General features: G+C 43.0%; 1 protein-coding gene across 7 annotated transcripts in view; it reads right to left on the bottom strand.

Moving 5' to 3' along the window:
- Positions 1–21,564, bottom strand: part of SEMA5A (semaphorin 5A) — a 466,937-nt gene that overhangs the window by 87,860 nt on the left and 357,513 nt on the right. For all 7 annotated transcript variants that reach the window (XM_045082005.1, XM_045082008.1, XM_004761227.3 and 4 more), the window contains 2 exons: positions 15,658–15,865; positions 606–723 (listed from right to left, as the gene is read on the bottom strand). In XM_045082005.1, coding sequence (XP_044937940.1) covers positions 606–723; positions 15,658–15,865 — 326 coding nt within the window. The remainder of the gene's footprint in view (positions 1–605; positions 724–15,657; positions 15,866–21,564) is intronic.

Below are 21,564 nucleotides of genomic sequence, written 5' to 3' on the forward strand. Positions count from 1 at the left end.
AAATAAACAAGTCGGGCCCTACATGTGGGGCCTTAAGCCAAAAAACTGGCAAAGGAAACTATTTTTCCTAGATTTCGAGAACTGGCTCCAAACGGAAGTGAGGCTCTTCATTCTGGGGGCTCACAGCAGGAATGGCTGTCACGCTCTTTCTCCCAGACCTTCCTGCGACCCTGAGACTGTCCCACATGGGGTCTAATAATTACAGCCTTTATTTTATTATTTTAAAAGCTCTACTTATCTCAGTTTCTAGAAATATAGCTTCCATGGGAAATTGGTGGGTGTGGAGTCACTATTTTATTAATGCTAAAAAGGGCAAGAGTCCACACCAATCTTGAGAGAAAACCCAAGAATGAAACAGAGATATTACACCCCACTAGCAAAGCAGCAGAGTTTTCTCTTACGATATGTCTCTTCAAAGCAGACAAAAAGCATATGGCAACATCTTGTGTGGCTCTAACGAACGCTCAGAGGGGAACCAGTTGAGAGAGCCCAGACCGGGTTTGCAAGGAAGGTTCCAGATGCGCATACAGGATATGGATTAGGATTCAGGGCAGCTGGGTTCCCATGGACGGTGCTTTCTGAGGCTAGAGAACACACACACTTACAGGACAGGTGGAGGTGCTCTGCTCCCACTGCGTCATGCTCAGGCTCTCCTCCAGGCTCGTGCATTTCTTCATCACCATGTCCCAGCCACAGTAAGGGTCCTGGGCCCCAATGCAGGCACTGCAAACACACACCCAATGGTCAATAAAGAGCAGCCTTACCCATGCAGTAACAGATGCGAGCTTAGGTGAGTCTAGCCCTGATGAATTGACTTGGAAACTAGTTAGGAGAAACCAAGTTTCAGTCGGCACACTAGAGAACAATGTATGCATATGCCCATACGTATCTAATTAAATCAATTAACTTTGGTTGAAATACCTCTATTTTTCCTAAGATACAGGGCAGACGACCAAGGGACTGTGTGTACCAACATGAGCCTTTTGGTGTCATGAATAGAGCTAGTTAAAATTTTTCAATGCTTAAAAAATCCTAGATGTTCTTATCACCACCACCATCAACATCACTGTCATCACCACCACCATCATCATCATCAACTGCAACCCCTTAGCAACAGGCAGTATTTGCTGAAAACCTGTTATATCTTTCAGATACAACTTTTATAAGATGCATTATTTTCACTTTATCATCATCACCATTATCACCATCGCCCCCATCACCACCATAACCACTACCACCTCCATCATCACCATCATCGCTACCACCATCACCAGCACCATCACCACCATCATCACCACCACCATCACATCTACCACCATCACTATCATCACCATCATCAACTCCACCATAACCGTCATCACTACTATCACCACCATCACTTCCACCATCGCCATCATCATCACCAGCACCATCACCACCATCATCACCACCACCAACATCATCACCACCATCACTATCATCACCATCATCATCATCAACTCCACCATAACCATCATCACTACCATCACCACCATCACCTCCACCATCGCCATCATCATCACCTCTACCATCACCACCATCATCACCACCACCATTACCTCCACCATCATCACCACCATCACTTCTTCCACCACCACTATCATCATCATTACCTTAGTAACAGATGTTATTTGTTGAACACCTACTATAATATATCAATTTATTATATCATTTAGACACTTAACTCTAATGAGGGAGGTAGTATTTTTACTTCATTGATAAGAGAACTGAGGCACAGAAGATTTAAGAAATTGGCCCAAGGACAAACAAATATACCCCAAACCCTTCAACATGGTCAGTATGAATTTAATAAAACAGGAAACTCTTCCTTTTGGGTTCCATAGCTTAAAAATAAATGAAAAATTTCAATTTAATAGTAACTTACTATAGCTCCAACTGCAATATATTCAATACGTTATTTCAGAAGTATTGCAGATGGTGGATACTTTATTTTGGCTTTGTCTCTGTGAAAGAGTTCATGCAGCACATGGGCATCATTAGATGAAGAATTTGGCCCTATGTCATCAAGGCAAGAGGTGTTCAAGGGTGGAGGGGAGCAGACAGTGTGACAGTGACTGAGCCAGAATTATACAAACGATGACCCCACAGGCAAGCAGGGCATTGAAGACCTGAGAATTCACTCTCTGAAGGGGCCAAGAGGTCAGATGTGCAGGAAATGAGAGAGAGGAAAGGCAGGCTAGTGCAGCACGAAAGTGCTAATGTCCTCTTAAAGGGAAGGGGCCCTTCAGGCTGGGGAAATCTGTTAGCGGATTACCAGTGAACCAAAGTAGGTCTAGAAATCACAGTCTAACTATCAAACATGGGCCAAGGAGGTAGTATAAGTAATATTAAATTGTTAATATTAATGATACAAAATAATCAATTAACATATCAAATATGATCACCACATACCAAGCACCGTTCTAAGAACCTGGTCTCGTTAGCTCATTGAACCCTCACAGAACCTTACAAATACAATCCTTTGATTAGCTCCTGCATTTATTTTAAGTGACATAAATGTAGTCTTTAAAATGCAGAAACCCAAGCAGAGAAAAACGAAGTTGAAGTCCCACAGCAGGGGAAGATGGCACAAAATGCAATAAATCAAGCAATAATGGTAAAAATTATTATTTATTGTCACTATGGAATTATTATTAATTTACCACCCAAAGAGGTTCCAACAGAGATGGTTACTACTGGCTCTTCTCCCAGCAGGACTAGGGTGGGTGGAGAGGGGCGTGGGACAGCTGCCTGTCACCACAGCCTCGTTGGAACTTGATGGTGAGTGAACACATACATGTGGTCACATACAAGGTAAACTGAGGCACATTAAAATTTTGAATACGGTAGCCCCAAATCAAAAGTGCTTAGGAGGCTCCCCTAACAGAAGGTAGGGGAGAGAATTTTATGAAGAAGATTTGGAAGCAACCCAAGGAAATTATTTGATTGGCTATAACTTGAATGGGGGCCTTATTTGGGAATGCCTGGTTGACTGGGATTGGTCATTCCAAAGTTTCACTTTCCCAGATTCGAGTGTGGGGACTCTGACATTGGTTTCAGTCTGCCCAGGTCAGCTACCAAGGCTTTGGGGCCACCCCAGTCTAAGGGCCTCTTGTTGAATTACCTTACCAGGCATACAGTAGATGCACATGAAAAAATCAGACAAAACAATTACTACAAAGTACATGCTTTCTAGGTACTATTCACACTTTTATTCATTTGGGGGATATTTTCTCTGCACAAATAGCATTCATGCATGAATACGTCTCTATATACATATATATTTTTATTTTGTTAATGAGTAGAGTTAGATATAACACACACAAAGGGACTGTTCCCATAGCCTTCAGTTTTGCTTTTTACACATAAAAATATACTGTCACATTTTTTCTTGCCAGTATATACAGCTCTACCTGATTCCTTATATGGCTGTACAGTATTCTATTACCTAGAAGAATCAACATTTATTTAAATCCTTTAAAAGCAAGGTTGTAATGTATACGTTTGTATGTATTTTCTACATGATAAATTTCTATACATGGCATTGAAGAGGTAGAAGTTATAGGTATTAATGATTTTGTACCAATCAACAGTTCGGAGGAGAACTCTTTCTTCTCTCCCTGTTCCATGCTAGATGTTGCCTTTTTTTTTTTTTTTTTTTTTTTAAACTTAGCCCTTTCTGATAGATCAAAACACTCTTCTAGCTCTCTGATCTATTTGTTCAGTTGTGAGATTAAAATCTATTGTGTGTGTGCACAGTGATGGATTACCCATATTTCTTTTCTTGTAAATTTCCTATTTGTAACCAATTCCTGCTTTTTGTTTCTTTTTGATTGAGTAACTGGCTTCACTCCTTTTATGTAGTCATTGCAAGTGAAAATTTCCATATTAGAAAATTAACCCTCTATCAGTAATGTTTCAAATACTTTCCCTACTTGTTACTAAGTATTTTTTCTTGAGCTACAAATGTTTCAAAATTTTATGGTGTGAAGTTTATGAATCTTTTCCTTTACAGCATCTGAAATTTCTGCCATATTTTGAAAGAGCTTCCACACTTAAAAAATCATAAAAACATTTCTTCAGGATTCCTTCTGATCCTTTTAGAGTATCATTTCATTAGCCTCCTCGTCTGTGATCCGTGTGAAACGCATTTCTAGCAACTCTCCTTTCCTCCCTCCGTTTGTTGAATTAAAACAAACAAGCAAGCAAGCAAACAAACAAAAAACTATATATATATATATTTTTTAACCTAAACTTCCCAATCCTCATACCCACACAAGCAGACCTGGCACTTAAGTAACAAGGAAGCTGTGTATGGTTTCTTTTTCCTTTTTCTACCAAATTCAGACATCTTTTTAAAACACAACTTTATAACACAAAGTGTGAGCATCAGCTTCTGAAACTCTCTAGTTCTTGAGGTTTGGGAATATGATTTTTAATAACTTGTTTTTTAAATAAAAATTCACTGCAATGATCAGTTCCCTAGAGGAGAATTTGACCTGTATTCCTGTTTTAATAGTACGTAAAGCATATCTCACATTTCTCAGTTTAAAGAACTCATCATTTTTAAGACATACAGTTGATTTGATTTTTTTTTAAAGGAATAAGAGAGAGGAAGATAAACCAGTGAATGTATAAGACAGGGAAGTGTGTGTTTTCGTATCTACAAAATAAGATATTTCTCATATTGTCACTAAGCTCAGGGTCAGCAAATCAACTCTATGCAGATGTTATTTTGTGGGAAGTTTCTAGAAATCTGAAGACCCCTCCACTGTAGACAGATCCGGGCAGAGTGAGAACTAAGAACTCTTCTGCTTCCTGCTGTGAGTCCCTTGGTGGCACAGTGAGATCTGACCCACAGTGCCCATGTCTTTTTCTTTTTTTTTTAAAGATTTTATTTATTTATTTGACAGACAGAGATCACAAGTAGGCAGAGAGGCAGGCAGAGAGAGAGAGGAGGAAGCAGGCTCCCCGCTAAGCAGAGAGCCCGATGTGGGGCTCGATCCCAGGACCCTGGGATCATGACCTGAGCCGAAGGCAGAGGCCCCAACCCACTGAGCCACCCAGGCGCCCCACAGTGCCCATGTCTTACGGAGCCCACCCGCCAGATTGACTCCACAGTGGGTATCACACATGGGAACCCTTTTCTGCACATGGTCCCATCTTCACACTGGTGAGCAAACGGGACAAAGCTACACTTACAGAATGATTCAAAAGGCCTGAATTCCTTTTAATGCTTCTTATTAAAGCAACACGAACATTAGACAAAAATTAAAATTTCCAAAACAGGAAAATTCCACCAACCCCCTCACTTTGCCCCTGGCTTCTCTTTGCAAATCTGCCTGCAGGACCGAAACAATGCCACAGGGTTACACAGGATATTGAAGCTGCTTTCAATGAAAAGCTGCTTGTAAAAACATCTCTTTCTTCCCATAATGTTGAGGGCTTTGCACATTCTTAACATTCCACTTATCCCTTAAAACTACTAACACTCCTCTCCAGGCATAAATACCCATTCATTAAAAATTCCATTTATATATAAGTATGTTTCCCTCAGTCAAAATATTTCAGGCCATAGCAAAATTCAAATGAGCCCTACCTTTACTCCAAAGTATACTTTAGGAAAAACCTATGATCATAACTCATTGCTGTGGGAAGGCGGGTCTTTTAAAGAGACGGCGTGGAAAATCACAAATTCTTATTAATATGGCCATCGTGAAAGAAGCTTTTCTTCATTGTAGTTTGAAAATGTTTTTCTTTGTATGATGAATCTTTTTAATAAAAACCCTTCCACATTTTGTTAATAACCTTAGATTATTCTCACTTGATATATTGCTTTGGTATTTGAAAGTATCTGAATTCAGAAAATATGTTGGTCAGAATCTGAAAGTTTAATTTAAAAACATATTTATTGAGAATATGTTTTAGAGCTAAAGGTCTATTTAGACACAGGCCTTAATTCTAGAAGAAGGATAAACCACTTTCCCTTTTCTGGGACAGTGATATTAAATGTTTCACTAAATGCTTCCTTCAAATTTTAAAGTTTACAGTTATGCTATTTGCTAATTTGGGTAATAGGGAAAAGAGGTATATTCATTAAAATCTTCTACTGTATTTCTAGGCAGCTGGAGATAATTCCTGAATACAATCCTTTCGCGTGTTAGATTATCTAAGTGTTAATGTCTTTATCTGACTTGTTTCTGTTATACTAATTTTCATTAAATCAGCTTATTTTTGATCTTAAGTATTCTTGCCATATTAAGAAAATGCATTCATTAAACATGAGATTTTAAGTGATTCCAACATTCATTCATTTGGGGCACACTTATGAGCACCTGCCGTGAACCAGCCTGAAAACAGTGGGGGTACCATGGACAGCAAAGCAGACACAGAATTTACCCTTTGGAAAAGGAAATAAACACTGAAAAGTGGCAACAACCATTTCCAAAAGGAATAACCCAAAGAGGGAAACCCTGTTTGGATGGATGGGTCTGGGGTCAGGAAATACCCCAGGGAGTGGCATTTAAGCTGGCATCAGTGAGATGAAAAGGAGTGAGCCTTTTGACATGGCTTAGGAAATCAGAACAGTCAGCAGCGAGACAGACATGGGATGGGGAAGGCACTGAGGTAGGAGGGAACTTGGGCAGTTTAAAGGGTGAGATAAATGGAGGCCAGACTTCGGTTGAACCTTGAGGAGAGGAATGGGCAGAAAGCCCGGGAGGTCCAGTCAAGATTTAGGGCTTCCTAGTAAGTGCTGTAAACTTTAAAATACTGTGCAAAAACTGCGTGTCTATTTACTTAACATATCTCTACTCTCCTCATGATAGTAGTGGGAGAGATGGATTTCTGTTCATGCATGATCTTTGCCCTAATTCCTAATACGATCGGAGTTGTCTTCTTCCTAATGACCAAAGTCACTCTGTACTTCTGAATCTGCTTTTATTTTAAGATTTGCAATAAGAACACTGTCTTACTAGAAATAAGACTGAAAAAATTCTAATGAGACAGGACACTGAGGAATGCATTGGAAGAGAGCCACACGTCTTTCAGTTGGTGAACCCACCTGAAACATATACTTTCTTCAGTTTCTGCTCCCACGAAACTGGAGTGATAGGACTGTTTTGAGGGTTAAGTTATATCATGTAATAAATCAGAAAAAGGCATTTTGGGGGATGGGATACATATAGTTATTCTAATTAATCTCTAAACATAATTGTGTCTTACAATATGATACTGGGTTCTGGGGTGTTTGAAAACATTCTAGACCAAAAATACTAAATCTGAAAATGCCATGAGCTCTTTATTTGAGCAGGCAATGTGACACGCCACACTGCTTTCTATTAAGTGGTGCAAAATATTTTAGCTGCACATTTGGATAGATTCACAATGATATTTTTGACTCCCATGCAGGATGCCATGTGTTGAAGACACGAAGACCAGGAGTGAACTTTCAGTCTTGCAAGGAAGGCAGAGTACGTTCATGAATGTTGCCTGACAGCATGGGGAGGGCTAACTACTAAGTGAGAAAGAAGCTCAGACAATGGTGCGACAGGACTGAGAGGGCTGAGAGGTAGAGCAGAAGGATTCCAGGAAGATGGCGTGTGCAGGCTGCCTTCTGAATGGAGTTGGATGGAGCTCAGCTGAGTGAGAGGAGAATGCCTGGTCATGACGGCCCCAGGGAACGAGAGAGTCGCGTGTCTGTGGCATGACCAGGATCAGAAGCAGAGCAGCATGGCTGGGCTGAGGTTTCCTTAGGATTCCTTGGAAGCATACTGATGTGAATAAAATGTTGGTGTTTTGCTTAGGCAGGAAAAATTTGGCGGGGGTGGATAGCATGTATCAAGTTGTGAAATCTACGAGAAAATTAATTTGTAATTCCCAAGAGGAACTGAGATACAGCTACAATGTAATGGCATTTTAAAATTTCGGACACATGCCGAGTAAACAAAGATATAATTACTGGTAAAAAAATACCTGTTTATACTTATTATGCATCACTTGCTAAAGACATTTCATAGTAATTCATGTTATATATTATGATTTGCAGATGAAATTAATGATCCAGAATTTCAATTAGTCACTAACTTTAATATTAAAAAACTATTCACTATTGGCTTATCATTACATGATTTTGATTAAATACAGTGATTTTTTACATTTAAATTTGCTTTTAATATGCAATTAGAATATTTGATATGTATTGCCAGTAATGCTAAGTGAGCGGTTTTCATTAAAATCTTGGTAGGTGGATATAACACTCAAATTTTCCTGAAAAATCTGTTTTAAAAACTGAACAAGACTGATACTCATATTATGAAGCATTTTGGGAAAACCAAGACTAAGAAAGAAATAGTTAAAGAGTAAAGAGTATTTGAAATAAGCAAAACAGGAGTGCTCCTGGGAGTCTAGCAACTGTCACCAACTTGGGCCATCAGCTTCAGTTTCTGACATGACACAGTCAATCCCACTTCCCCACTTGTCACATACGGCACCTGAGTTGTTTCTCTTACCCTCCCGGTGGATCTCAATTGTCATGAAATTTGTCTTTTAACAAACATAATGTCTTTCTGCAGAGGCCAGGTGTGCCCCCAGGATGAAGCTGTCCAGGGAAGGCAGCTCAGCTGTGGTCAATTCTGTGCTCAAGGACCAAAACCAGGACAAAGAGGACACATGGAGTATTGATGAACCAACATGAGCCCTTTGCAGCTCAGGGATGTTGAAGTCGCCCGGGGGGAACAAGGACCAGAAAACACTGTGTCCAACTGCCCAAGACGGAAAGAAAAGTATCTGTGGTCACTTCATTCAGGGAAAAGTCTGCACTTTTGGTATTCTATGTTCTCTCCTCTACAGAACAGAGGTAATGAAAGGGCCACAGTGTCCTCGCCTCCCCCGCCAATCAGAGAAAAATGAAGACAGGCTTACTCTTTGCCCATCTCATGTTTCTTTGAGAGAAGCCCTGCTGTGGCTGAGTAGATGAGGGTTTCATAGGCAGAATCAGAAGACACTGGAGACTACGAAAAGTTGTCATTTACACTTGAAGGATGCCCAAGGGGTCAAGGAATACACCTAAACTCTTACACAAAGCTTTAGAAGACTGTAAGTCCAGAGAAAACATTTATATTACGCTGACTCCTTATAATTCACCCAACTTAACAGTTTGCCCATGAATGAGTCATGAGGCTTAAGTGCCAATGCCAGAGAATCCCCCGTGAGAACACAGCCAAGTCCAAGGGAAGAACTTCTCTCTGTGTCAGCAGAGCACTTCTGGCAAGGGAGGCATCTACTCTGGGTTCCCCGTGCCTTCCCCAACCTGGTGACAGCAACAAAGAGGGTAAGCACTTGGCTCTCCTCACTCCTGGCCCTGTCCAATCTCCCTCCATCAGTTGCCTGAATCATGGCCTCTCTGGGTAGATAGATATAGGACACAATGGGGGACTTGGGACAAGGAATTAATGAATATCCCCTGACAGAGGCTCCTACCAACTGAATGGAGCCATGCTCACAGAAGCTAAGACAGGGTAGAGCCTCACAAACTGCCAGACAGACCAAAGCCAAGGACATAATGTAGTACCAGGAGCAGAGTCTGGCCTGACTAGCCTTGTACCTCTCAAAGTGAAGTGGTTTAAAGGCAAAAAGCAAATCTTGACAGGTCCAGGTGGATTGGCCAGAGGCAATGGGTAGTATACCTCAACAAAGAAGGCAAAGCACATATACAAGAGCTATTTGACTTTTTTTTCCTTTTCTCTCCTCTCTTGCCTCTTCTCTCTCCCCCCTTCTCCCTTTCTTCCTTTTCTTCCCTTCCTTCCTCCCTCCCTCCCTCCCTTCTTTTCTTAGGTCTGATTTTTAATTCTACTTGGGACAGAGAGAAAAGTTGAAGCTAACCCTTCAACGAGTATGAAAGGCATGAAGAAATAGCATTCACTAGCCATGCCAACTCAGCAGGACCTCCATGAGCAGACTAGCCTAGGAAAGAAGGAAGGGCAGGAACCATCGTCGACTGAATTCTTTCCATCTCCCAGACCCATTATATGCTCTTTGCCTTTGTGCTCCCAGTACCACACTGAGTGGTTTGCTTATAATCACACACCATGTAAAAGCTTATCTAGGATCCCCCTGAATCTGAAGCTCATGATCTTTCCATACACAAGTATTTTAGCAGACACATGGGGTTGGTTATTTCCTTAAGAATCATTAATTCATTGGATTATGCTGCAAATAAAAAGATTAAGGGAAGCTTGGTGTATAAAAGCCAAGGTGCTACTGACCAGGATAACTCAGGTGCAAGGATCTGGAGTCGAGAACACCGCTGCAGCCCAAGCTTACCCACAGAGTTCTCTACCCAGCTTTAAACGGGGGAGTGCAAAAGCTGGAAGCTGGGGAGTGGACATCTACTTATTGTGAACTCTCTGGCCGTGTTTCTCAAACTCAGCTGAGGTACAAAAGTTGGTAATGACAACAATTATCTGACTTTATACAAGTGACTAAAACACACATTGCCATTTAGGAAACAGAAACATGCTCGTGAGGAAACTGAACAGAAAGCTGAATCCAAAACTGTTGGCTGGCTAACGCATCACCAAGGAAAGCAGAGAGCCTATCCTAGTAGATCTGACCTATGAAATATTGACCTATGAAATATTTTTAGTGATCTTGCTTGTTCTTAGAAACTGTGTTCTCCATGGAAACAATGATATGATTACATTAAAGTATGTGACCAAGAGGGGCGCCTGACTGACTCAGTCAGTTAAGTGTCTGACTCTTGGTTTCGGCTCAGGTCAGGATCTCGGGGTGGTGGGATCAAGCCCTGCATCAGGCTCCGCACTGGGCAGGGAGTCTGCCCAAAGATTGTCTCCCACTGTCCCTCCTCCTGCTTCCTCTCTTGCTCTCTCTCTCAAATAAGTACATCTTTAAAAAAGATTTGATCAAGAAAAAGAAAAAAAATATACTCATAATCCCATTGTTGTAGAAGCAGCTCATGACATCTCTACAAGATGGTGTTCACAAATGTTCTTTGCTTTTATTGTGAACCTGAATCAAATATGTGTTTATATCATTGCCAAAGATGGATCTGCCATGAAGCTAAGGAAGCTTAACCTTCTTTACTTCACATTTGTTAAGGAGCTAAGACTGGTTGACATTTTGCATCCATAATTGTGATATTCTTTTCCTTAGCAAGACCCCTTCCCAAACTGTATAAGCTTCAGACCCCACAAAATCTGTGTCTCTCCCTATTACAGAAAAAACAGTAGTATGACTTATGCTTCATAAATCACTAGTTAAGCTTATGTATGCTCATATCTATCTACCACATTTTAACTGTTCATTTTCTGACCTACCCAGGACCTGGAGGTATTAACTTGTGATTCCAATAAAAAAATAGCATTTCAGCCAAGCCCCTCTTACAGTGTGTTAACTAGATGTTGGTGAATGTACTTTGTCTTTTCCTCCTTTTTTTTTTAAAGTTATAATGATGGCATATATGTACTACTGTTTTGCTTTTTTGCTCTTTTCAGTTATTATCACATAATGTGTATATCTTCATAGTCATCATTTTTTGGTTTCAGAAAAATCCACAGAGTGAATACTCCATCCAATAAATACATGATAACTAGTGATTAATTCTCTTACTATTAGAAATTTAAGATTGGAACACGGGCTGTGATTCAAATATAGCTTAAAAATAATTGGAACAGGATGTCAGGCCTGAAGATTAGGTCCTGGTACAGTATAGGATCAGATTTTAATGATGAATTGATTTTGGGATAACGTCTAAGGTAATTCTAAGGTCCTCTGGCTCAAATCCACAATAGATATTCAGGAGATTTTATTTATGCCAGAATTACTCATTAGACTCTGAGCCCCATGGAGACAGGGTCAAGGGTGCCTCATTCGTCATCCTACACTCGGGGGCTCACTTGGTGCTTGGCACGTATTAAGGTCAATAAATATATTATGAATGAATTAACAAAGGAAAATCACAGTCTTTAGAAGCTAATCCAAAGTCAATGCAAACAAAAACTCAAGACATTGAGATTTGGAAAATATCAAATTCATTTTGAAGGGAGAATATTTACTTTGTAAATTGAGTATATGTCAAAATTCCTTCCGAGTGTTTATGTGACTCATTACTGAATGGCTAAAGTTGTCTTGCTGGAAGCTGGAAGACCTTAGGGGATCCTGCAATTTCTCTCTATACATCGCATTTCTCCTGCAAGACAGACACTGTCTGTAGACGATATTTAATTAATAAAGGTGCTGACATATAGCTCCACGTTTTCAAACTTTGCTCTTTCAAGCAAGACATGTTCTGCAGTAACCTAACTGCCATACTAATCTTCTTAATGAGTGTTAATTTCTTTAACTAAATGATACTATTACAAGCTAAATGAATTAAGAAGGGCTAGACACCCATTCACAAATGGAGCCAATCTCTTTCTTAATGGTTCCATCTTTCCCTCCAGTTTTATAAAGCAAAACTTCTCTTCTATTTTATATGTGGACAAGGATGCTCCTGGATTCCAGCTTTCTTCTCTCCTCAATTACTTCTTAAAACTAAGCAAAAATGAAACAACAAACACTTAAATCCCAGGGGCATTTGATCCTTTAGCTATTGCTTTATATCACTACACTCTTCTGCAAAGGGAGTTTAACTCCCTTTAACAATTTAACTGTTGCATGAGAATTTAGGTTAACTTTATAGATTATGAAGCAAAATAGCAGAGAGGGGAAAGGTACTACCCATTTGTAAATCTGATAAATGTTTACTGCCCTGTCTTGAGCTGGGCACCCTGCTGGAGGCTGCGCAGACCGGGAGAGACCAAGCCCCAGTTTGGGTTCATGGTCGGATGGGCTGAATGAAATGTGGCCTGGCATGTGGTGCTCAGAATTCCAGTTTCTGTTCTAGGCCTGTCCAGCAGCTAGTCTCTGCTGACACCTGACCGCTGGACTGATGTCCTCATTGTCCCAGGGGCAGCACAGTGAACTATAAGACAATGCCTGGACCTTGGGGTCAGAGCTCCAGCCCTGAACCTGGGTTTCATATTGAACGAGGTATGTGACCTTTTTGGTACGTTTGGCAGGATCCAAACATCTGAGCCCCCATCTCCTCATCTAAAAATGGAGACGACAGGTGACTTGAGCCTCAGGGTAGAGTGGTGACAGGAAATGACAGGAAGAGCTAGCACAGGGCCAGATGTGTAAAAGAAACTCACAGGACTCTATCAATTATTATCATTTATAAACATCTTAAGAGACATCAAATTGTGCATGGCCTTTCAAAAATGAATACTGAAAAAAATTTTTTTCTAAAATGTGAATATGATTTGGAGGGAGACAGGTACTTTAGTTAAGTTCAGTTTTTCTTGTTAAGCATTATAAAACTCATTTATAAAATCGATTTTTCTAATAAGGAATGAAATTACTTATACTCTACTATGGAATATATATTGAACAAAGAAATTATTGCTCAGTTGTTAATTGCTCCCCTATTCCTATTCAGTGTACTTCTTTAGTCACATTTTTAGAAAATTAAAATTGCTTTTGTAAAAAAAAAAATTTTTTTTCCCCATAACACATCAAAAAAAAATCTGGTCATATAGATATTAGTTTCTGAAAAATAGATACTTTTCTCCAGCTAGTGTTAATGGGGGAGGTAGTCTTGTCTTTCTATTAGAAAAGCATGGCAAAGAAACATAATGGAAAGAATCCACAAAAATGCTCGGGTTTGAGTCTTCGCATTTTTCTTTTCTCAAATGGAATATTTGAGGGTCAAACACAATCTAGCCCTTTCTGAGTGTGGGGACACAGAACTCCACAGTCTCTCCATTTACAATAAAGTTCTAATTTCCCGAGGCTCTTCTCCAAGTGGGTAGACAAGAAAACAGCAGGGAGATTCAGCTCTGGATATAACTGTTAATCTTCTCCTCCCCAAAACATGACGAAGACAGACAAGTGGCCTTATTCTCCTTGTAGGAGAAAGGTGAACTTGAATGGTTCCCCGGCTGCTGTGCCTGGTGGTGGCCAGCTCCTGTGGTTTCCCGACTGGACTCCACATGCGGCAGTGCAGGAGATGAGGTGGGCGCCGTGACAGCTCGGTTCCCAGACCTGACGCAGGAGTTAGCTTCTCAGGTTGCGGTCACAAGGACCTGGGTTATTGTAATCCTGACTCAACAAGGCGAAGTACCATGGAAAGGATAAGCTGCCTTAGCGTGCAAGCCATGAACTTTCATTCTGGCCCCAGACCCACTGCACATACAGCACAGGCCTGTGTCTTCCTGCATGTTATTTGGTGTCACGCCGCACCCCCCACCCAAAGTCCATGACAAGTCAGAGCTCGCTGGGCTGTGGTTGGAAGACTGGGGCCTTTCCAGGGGCATTCCAACTTTCGACAAGCTTGCTGGCAAGATCCCAAGTCTCCTTGTCACCCACTGACCATCAGCAACTGGGCAGAATCATTCCTGCACCAGGTCAGTAGGGAACCCAAACCAGAAAAAATTTCAAGCACCCAACGGTTAACTTTAAGAAAAAGGTGTTATATAAAAGATAGTTGCTAGTACTTATCACTCTGTTATTATTGTTCCCCGGCATTACCGCTAACCATCATCGTTAGGGAGATAGTCCCTTACAATATCCCTCAACACGCTGATACCAAAGGAGGCACCATATATTTCATTGCCTAGAACCATCTAGAAAGGAATATTGTAATGGTTTCTATTATACACAAAAACCTCACTTCTACAAGAGAACGCCCACTTTGCAGAGTGCTTTAAATTTTAGACCATATGCATTATCCCATTTGATTCTATAGCAATTTTCACATTACATGAAAAAGTGAGGTCTAAAATACTTTACCGACCAGGTCAAGAAATAGCATGTGCAGTCTGTCATGTGACTGCCAGTCTGTGAGTCCCAAAGCCCAGGCTATGGGGAACCTTGTTTGAGAAAGTATGACCTGTGTGAGTGGTATCTGTGAGTGATATACCCGAACAGTCCATTTCCATACCTATTCTGCCCTTACAGACTGCACTGGGGGGTGGAGTTACTGAGATCACTGACCTCTGCGACCATATTAGATGATTATTTCCCCAAGGGCAATCTTTTCTTGGGGGTCAGAGCCCTCATGCAATATTCCAACATTCAAGTGCTGGTCAGGTGTATAGTGTACTTAGTACTTGTCATTTCCGGACCACCTGGGCCTGCACTTACCCAAACTGAGCTTTGAAGGCCACTACAGTCCACAGTGGACACCCCATGGCCAATGAGAATTGAGTAGGGGTAAGGGAAGGTGCCTCAGGAGAGAGGCAGTGTCCCAAGAGAGCTGGTGCTGAGGACAGTACCATGAGAACTGCCCCAGGGAGGCGATCCTGCGTATATTACATAAATTTCTATAAAAATAAACTTGTAGATTAATGCAGGAACACCAAGTATGAGCATTATTGCTAAGTGTTATCACGCACAGAAGAGTTTATTTTAACCCTGACAACTATTTACATATGTTGTAACATGGCCCCTCCTTTGCAGATACTGGCGGGTTATTCCTAGCCCAGTAAATGAGTTTGCATCGACATTTCTACACCCTGGGATGCAGGGCTCACAAGAATGTTCAGGTTCTGAAGCCATAAACTGCCGGGGATGCCCTACCTGCGCGTGCGGTAGAACGGGCATCTCTTCAGCGGGACCTTGGCCACGTGCTCCTGCAGGCCCACGAACAGGACGCTCTGGCTGTGAAGGATCTGCAGGCTCCGGATGGGCTGTCCCCGCTGCTCAGGAAAGAGCTCGATCTCTTCCAGCAAACAGCTGCCAGCAGCCGGGGCCAGGGGCGCCCGCACTTTTTTAATGGTGCCGTAATCTGGGAGGGCAATGAGGAAGGAAAAAAGCAAAACAAGGTGAGCAGGTCTCACCAGTCACTCCTCCCCTAAGCAGCTGTGCTCCTCCAGCCTGGCTGCACACAGGATCATCTGAGGGGCTTTTACAAATGCCAACACCCGTATCCCACCCCAGGCCTGTTCAGTGGTCAGTGCTGGAGGTGGGGCAGGTGCCAGCAGCGGGTACAAGGCTAGCAAGCAGCTGGTGACAAGAACCTCTCAGCCACCATATGCCTCACCCAGTTCCAAGTGCAGACACCTGGGGCTCAGGAAAGCTTCCTGAGGCTCCAAGTAGCCACCTACAGCTCCATCCCATTAGAGGACTCTACAGGAGATTATCCTGGATTCCTAGCATCAGAGAGAGGTGCTGACCTTGTCACCCAGCCAGGACAGACACCACATGATGGGATGGGCAATCACAGATATGCAGGACAGCAAGGAACACATCTTTTCCTTCTTGCTTTATAAGTTCATCCTTTGTTGTCTCTCTTCCTCCTCTGTCTAGAAAGCCCCTTTCCTCTTTCTCTTGAATGTGTGTTCTTTGGGATGCCCTTCTCTGTCTCAAAGTCCCAAATTCTTCTCTCCCGTACAAGGGAACTTCTGTTCCCAGCCTGGTCTCTTCCCTGCCCAGGTTTTCTGCTCACTGTGTGTTCGTGCTCACCTACTCATAAAAGCATGGCTCTGAGTATGGCCTCTGAACCAGGCATCTCCCTGGACTGGCTGTGAAGAGCACGGAGAAGTGTCCTTTCAGCCAGGGAGAGGCACAGCATGGCCAATGCCATGTGTCAGAGACACAGACCCAAAGCACACACTAATGTTGTCCGTGCACTAGGGTGAGGCCCTTGCTGTCGGCCTATAAGCCCAGGGCAAGACACCAACCCACTAGGAGCACCTCCTGAAGCCATCATCAGGCTCCTCTAATCAACCCAGCAGAATCCTGATTTTTCAAACCATTATAATTCTCATCTCGTACATACAGAGAATGAGGCCAGGGAGTTATTCCAAAACCAGAATTAAATCAAGAACCTTTGGCTTCAAGGCTTCCTATCAATCCATACATCTCAAGAAGACTTTGGACAGGAATATGTTTCAGTTTTCCACGCCCAATGGAAGTCCTCAGAGACTTAGAATGCTTCATTTCAAGAGAAAAATACATGTGGAGACGTATATTATCCTGAATTTATTTCACAAAGTATACCGGAAGCACATCTCCAGGGGAATCCTTATTGATTATGAATCGACTTCATCATAATGTGTGCGGTATTAGTAAAGCATTGTCTAATTTTCTCTCCAGCTGCCTGGGTAACTGTCTTAGTTTTGAGATAGTTCAGACATAAACGGAATGACGCTATATACTGGGAAGACAAGAAATGTAGGGGCTGTCTTGGAGGAAAGTGTGTGTGTGTGTGTGTGTGTGTGTGAGAGAGAGAGAGAGAGAGAGAGAGGGAGAGAGAGACAGACAGACAGACAGAGAGGCCGCCTATACAGCAGGCAGCAGACATTCTAACAAATGAACATCTCACAGATTGAAGTGTGCAAGAAAATGTGCATGTCTTCACTACAAAAGTCAACTGAATTTGGACTTGGTGACCACAGCTCCCAGCTAGTGGGAAATTCAACTTCAGTGATTCGGGGGTCCCCCTCTGCTCAAAGAGCCAAGCATCCACAAGTGGGCATAGCATCAAGCCATGACGGGGACAAGATAGGAGCTTCAGGGAAGGTGACTTCAGGGTGGATGTCACAACTGCAACACCCTGAGAGGAGGTCTGCCCCAGCGGACGGAAGTGCCAGCACAGAGGCCCCGGCCACTCTTTGGGAGGCCCTTTCAAGATGTCTCTGTGACAACAGAAGACATCGTCAGAGCCAGGGGACAGGACCGGGAACCAGGGACTGCCACCACCCTGTGGGCAGAGAGGCTCATAGGAGCCCTTAAGTGAGAGACCCTTGCAATGAAACAAGGACATTTAAAATTTTTTTTTTTTAAAGATTTTATTTATTTGTCAGAGACAGAGGGGGAGAGAGTGCGCGAGCACAGGCAGACAGAGAGGCAGGCAGAAGCAGAGGGAGAAGCAGGCTCCCTGCCAAGCAAGGAGCCTGATGTGGGACTCGATCCCAGGACCCTGGGATCATGACCTGAGCCAAAGGCAGCTGCTTAACCCACTGAGCCACCCAGGCGTCCCGAAACAAGGACATTTTAGAGCGATGCCAGGATGAGTGTGGGGACAGCGTGGGGACAGGGCAGACGGAGTCCAGTAGGAAAGTCGTCATCTTTGGACTACTGACGCACAAGAGTCATGGGAAATGTGGATTCCAGAACAAAGTGCTCTTCAACAGTTGAATAAAGACCTTGAAGTTTATTATTTATATTGTTTATCGATGTTTGTTATTTACTGCTGACGGACTGCTAGTCTGAGAGGCCCACCCAAATGAATAACAGTTCAACTGTCGACATGCTTACAAGCACCTCAAATTATTAGACAACCACAGGGAAAAACAAATTTTAAGAGATGTTTAAGGACTTGATTTAAAGGATTAGCCATCACTTGTCAAAACATTTCATTTTTTTTTTTTTTTTTTAGATTTCATTTATTTATTTGACAAGGGGAGAGAGCAGAAGCAGGGGGAGTGGCAGGCAGAGGAAGAGGGAGAAACAGACTTCCTGATGAGCAGGGAACCTGACACGGGGCTTGATCTCAGAACCCTGGGATCATGACCTGACCTCAGTTTAACCCACTGAGCCACCCAGGTGCCCCTGGTCAAAACATTTCAATGCATACTTCTGCACGTGGTGTATCGCTTTCTAGCAGATGGGATCAAACCCAACCGTGGGGCTGAGACCTCAGACAACAGAACTTAGTGTGATCCATGGGCTTGTCCACCGTCTGTGCCTCTGCTGGGACTCCCCCACTCTATCCAGAGTCTTGTTAAGCAAGGAGCTTCTTGAAGTTCCCCCTGCCTTTGGTGCCGGGACGAGCCCACGTGGACCTGAGTTGACCTTGCAGGAACCTCTGTTTCAGTGAAGTTTTTCTTTCCCGGGTCCCTGCTTTGTTCTCATTCTGATCACACCCTGCTGCCTTGGCGGAGCGCACCTTCCTCAGCTGGATGCTTCCAGAAGACTCGCTCTACTCCCCTGTGTCTGAAGTGAGCGTCAGGACCCGCAAGTCACCACGCACAGACCTTGTACGTGAGATGCTACCATGGTCCCAAGTCTCCTGAGAGCTCCCTGCCACCTCCATCTCTCCGCGTGCTGGGCACAAGGGCACCCACAGCTCCACGAGCCCGAGAGGCCCCAGCCTTGCACATACAGGCTCTCTGCCCAGAGGGGCCACCCGGCCACCTTCCTCAGACTGCTGTCCTTGTGTCCTTGCTCTGACAGCTATGGGGGCTTCCCTGTGCCCCTCTGCACACCCTCAGGTAGATGCTTCCTCCCAGGGTGTCTGTGAAGCCCAGGTCAGGGCGTTCGTTCACTGTTTGTCTCTTACTCCTGCTCTCTGCCCTCTCTTGGGGGCACAGTTAGGTCTTGTTCTTTTTCTCTCCAGGGCCACTTACTTTTCTTTACATTAAAAAAAAATTTTTTTAAAGATTTGATTTATTTGAGAGAGAGAGAGCATAAGCAGGGAGTGGGGAGGGGCAGAGGGAGAGGGAGAAGCAGGCTCCCCGCTATCAGGGAGCCCAGCGTGACTCCCGAGATCCTGACCTGAGCCACAGGCAGATGTTTGGCTGACTGAGCCACCCAGGCTTCTTTTCATTTTTCAAATGAGTGACTGAGTATCATAGTTGTAGTCCAAAAAAAAATTTTTTTAAATTGAGTCATGGAACACTGTGTACGTTTAAGGCCTGCCGCATATTGATCTGCCACATTTATCCCCGGAGATATGAGTACCCTGTAGCACACTGACAGCTGACACTTCTCCCTGTCACATCATTTTGCTACACACAGATGCATTTTGAACTGCAAACTACTCCTGGAATTCTGAGGGATCTATCTCTCCTTGGAGAACATCAAAACAAAGAAAAAGAAAGCTTAGGTCATCCTGTGTTTCAGAAAAGAGAAGGGACGGGTTGAAGGAGCAACATTCCCGAATCCCAGGACACTGAGGTGACATCACTCTTTTAAGCATTTTCAGCAGAGACTCTAGAACTCCCAGCAGCTGCCACTAGCCCGGTAGGTGGCCAACCGACCTTCCATGCTCCCTCAAGTTCCAGTGGAATATTCTCTCCTCGTCACTTGACACACCGTGGAAGCTCTTGCTCTGGAACAAGCATCTGGAAGAGGCATTTGTCTCTTTCTGCGGCAGAGGCTGGCCCAGCCCATAAAACCGATGACGGGCAAACATCGATTTTGTTCAAAAAACAGTGGCACCCTGGTCGCTCCCAGAGAGCACTTAATTTGTTGTTGTTGCTTCCCCCCTATAACATGTATCAGAGTTTAATTACTCGTTTACTTGTTTTGTGGCTTCTGTGCTGGACCAAAGCACCATGAGGGGCAGACACTAGGTCACTCCCGTGCTCTGATGTAGGCAGAGTGGCCGCTGCTACGGCCTGTGGAGAGTAATAAACATGCTGGGTGAGAACCTCACCGACAAGTGCGGACAAAAGTGTGGAAAGAAGGAACGGGAACGTCATTATTATCTGTGCGTTGGCTAGAAAAAGTCCCGGTTAATATTCAGTCAGCGTGAAGGCGAAACAAGAAACATTATTTCCCCAGGACGCAGAGATGTCAGCGGAAGTGTCATACACGAACCAGGAACAGAGAAAATCATTTTAATTGGTTTCATTTGATAAAATACTAACTCTGAAAATTTGCCATTAAAAATAAAAGCATATGTACCTCCCCAAAACCAAAAATTCAATACTCTACTCAAAGTGACTTGCTGGGTGGGATAAAAAAAATATGCCAGTATCAAAAGTTCAGAAATAATAGAAGCAAAAGCAATGACTCTTCGAGGTAACAATCCGAAAACGTTGACTGTGCACACGGCGAAGGGCAGCAGGAGCCCAGAGCACTTGGACCATCGCACGGAAGACGGCTCGGGGTTTCTGTTTTACAAAGTCAGAGACTTTATTCTTCACGGTGACCGGTTATAATACTAGAATTTTCTTAAATAATGGGCAATTGGTTAAGGGTTGCCTCATATCTACCTTGGCACACAGCTCAAGTTTTTCTTACGATTTTCAGAGGCATAAGCAAGAAACGACCCAGGTCAAGTTAGCCTCGCAGAAGAAGCAGATTATGTTTTGTTTGTATGACGAACCTAGCTTTGTCCGCTCAGGGACTTTTCAAGATTAGTTTCCATTTGTTTTGGGGGGATTCTTTGCTTGTTTCATTTTCTTATTTGTTTTTAACACAAGAAGTGCTTAGAACTTTCTCAACTGTTCTTTAAAATTCTGATGATTCACAAGAAAACAAGAACTTGGCACTTTCTGTCAACTGTGGCTCAGGTCCCCGAGGAGCTAACACAGATGCAGGAATGGCCCTGCTTTGGCGCAAACGCTCATAACAGTTGCTTTTTTTAAAAAGTGCCAACTACGAAGTCTGTCGTAGACACAAATTTGAGAGTCATTTTGGTAGCTTGTCTCCCTGATTGAAAGCCAGGTACATCGTGGGAGAGACAGAGCTACTGTGAGATCTTTAAGATCAATCCAAGCTGATGGTATGGCTATTATTACTTGAAAGACATGA

Source organism: Mustela putorius, unplaced genomic scaffold (assembly GCF_011764305.1).
Source record: "Mustela putorius furo isolate JIRA1106 unplaced genomic scaffold, ASM1176430v1.1 tig00000589_pilon_pilon_pilon, whole genome shotgun sequence".
Classification (NCBI taxonomy): domain Eukaryota; kingdom Metazoa; phylum Chordata; class Mammalia; order Carnivora; family Mustelidae; genus Mustela; species Mustela putorius.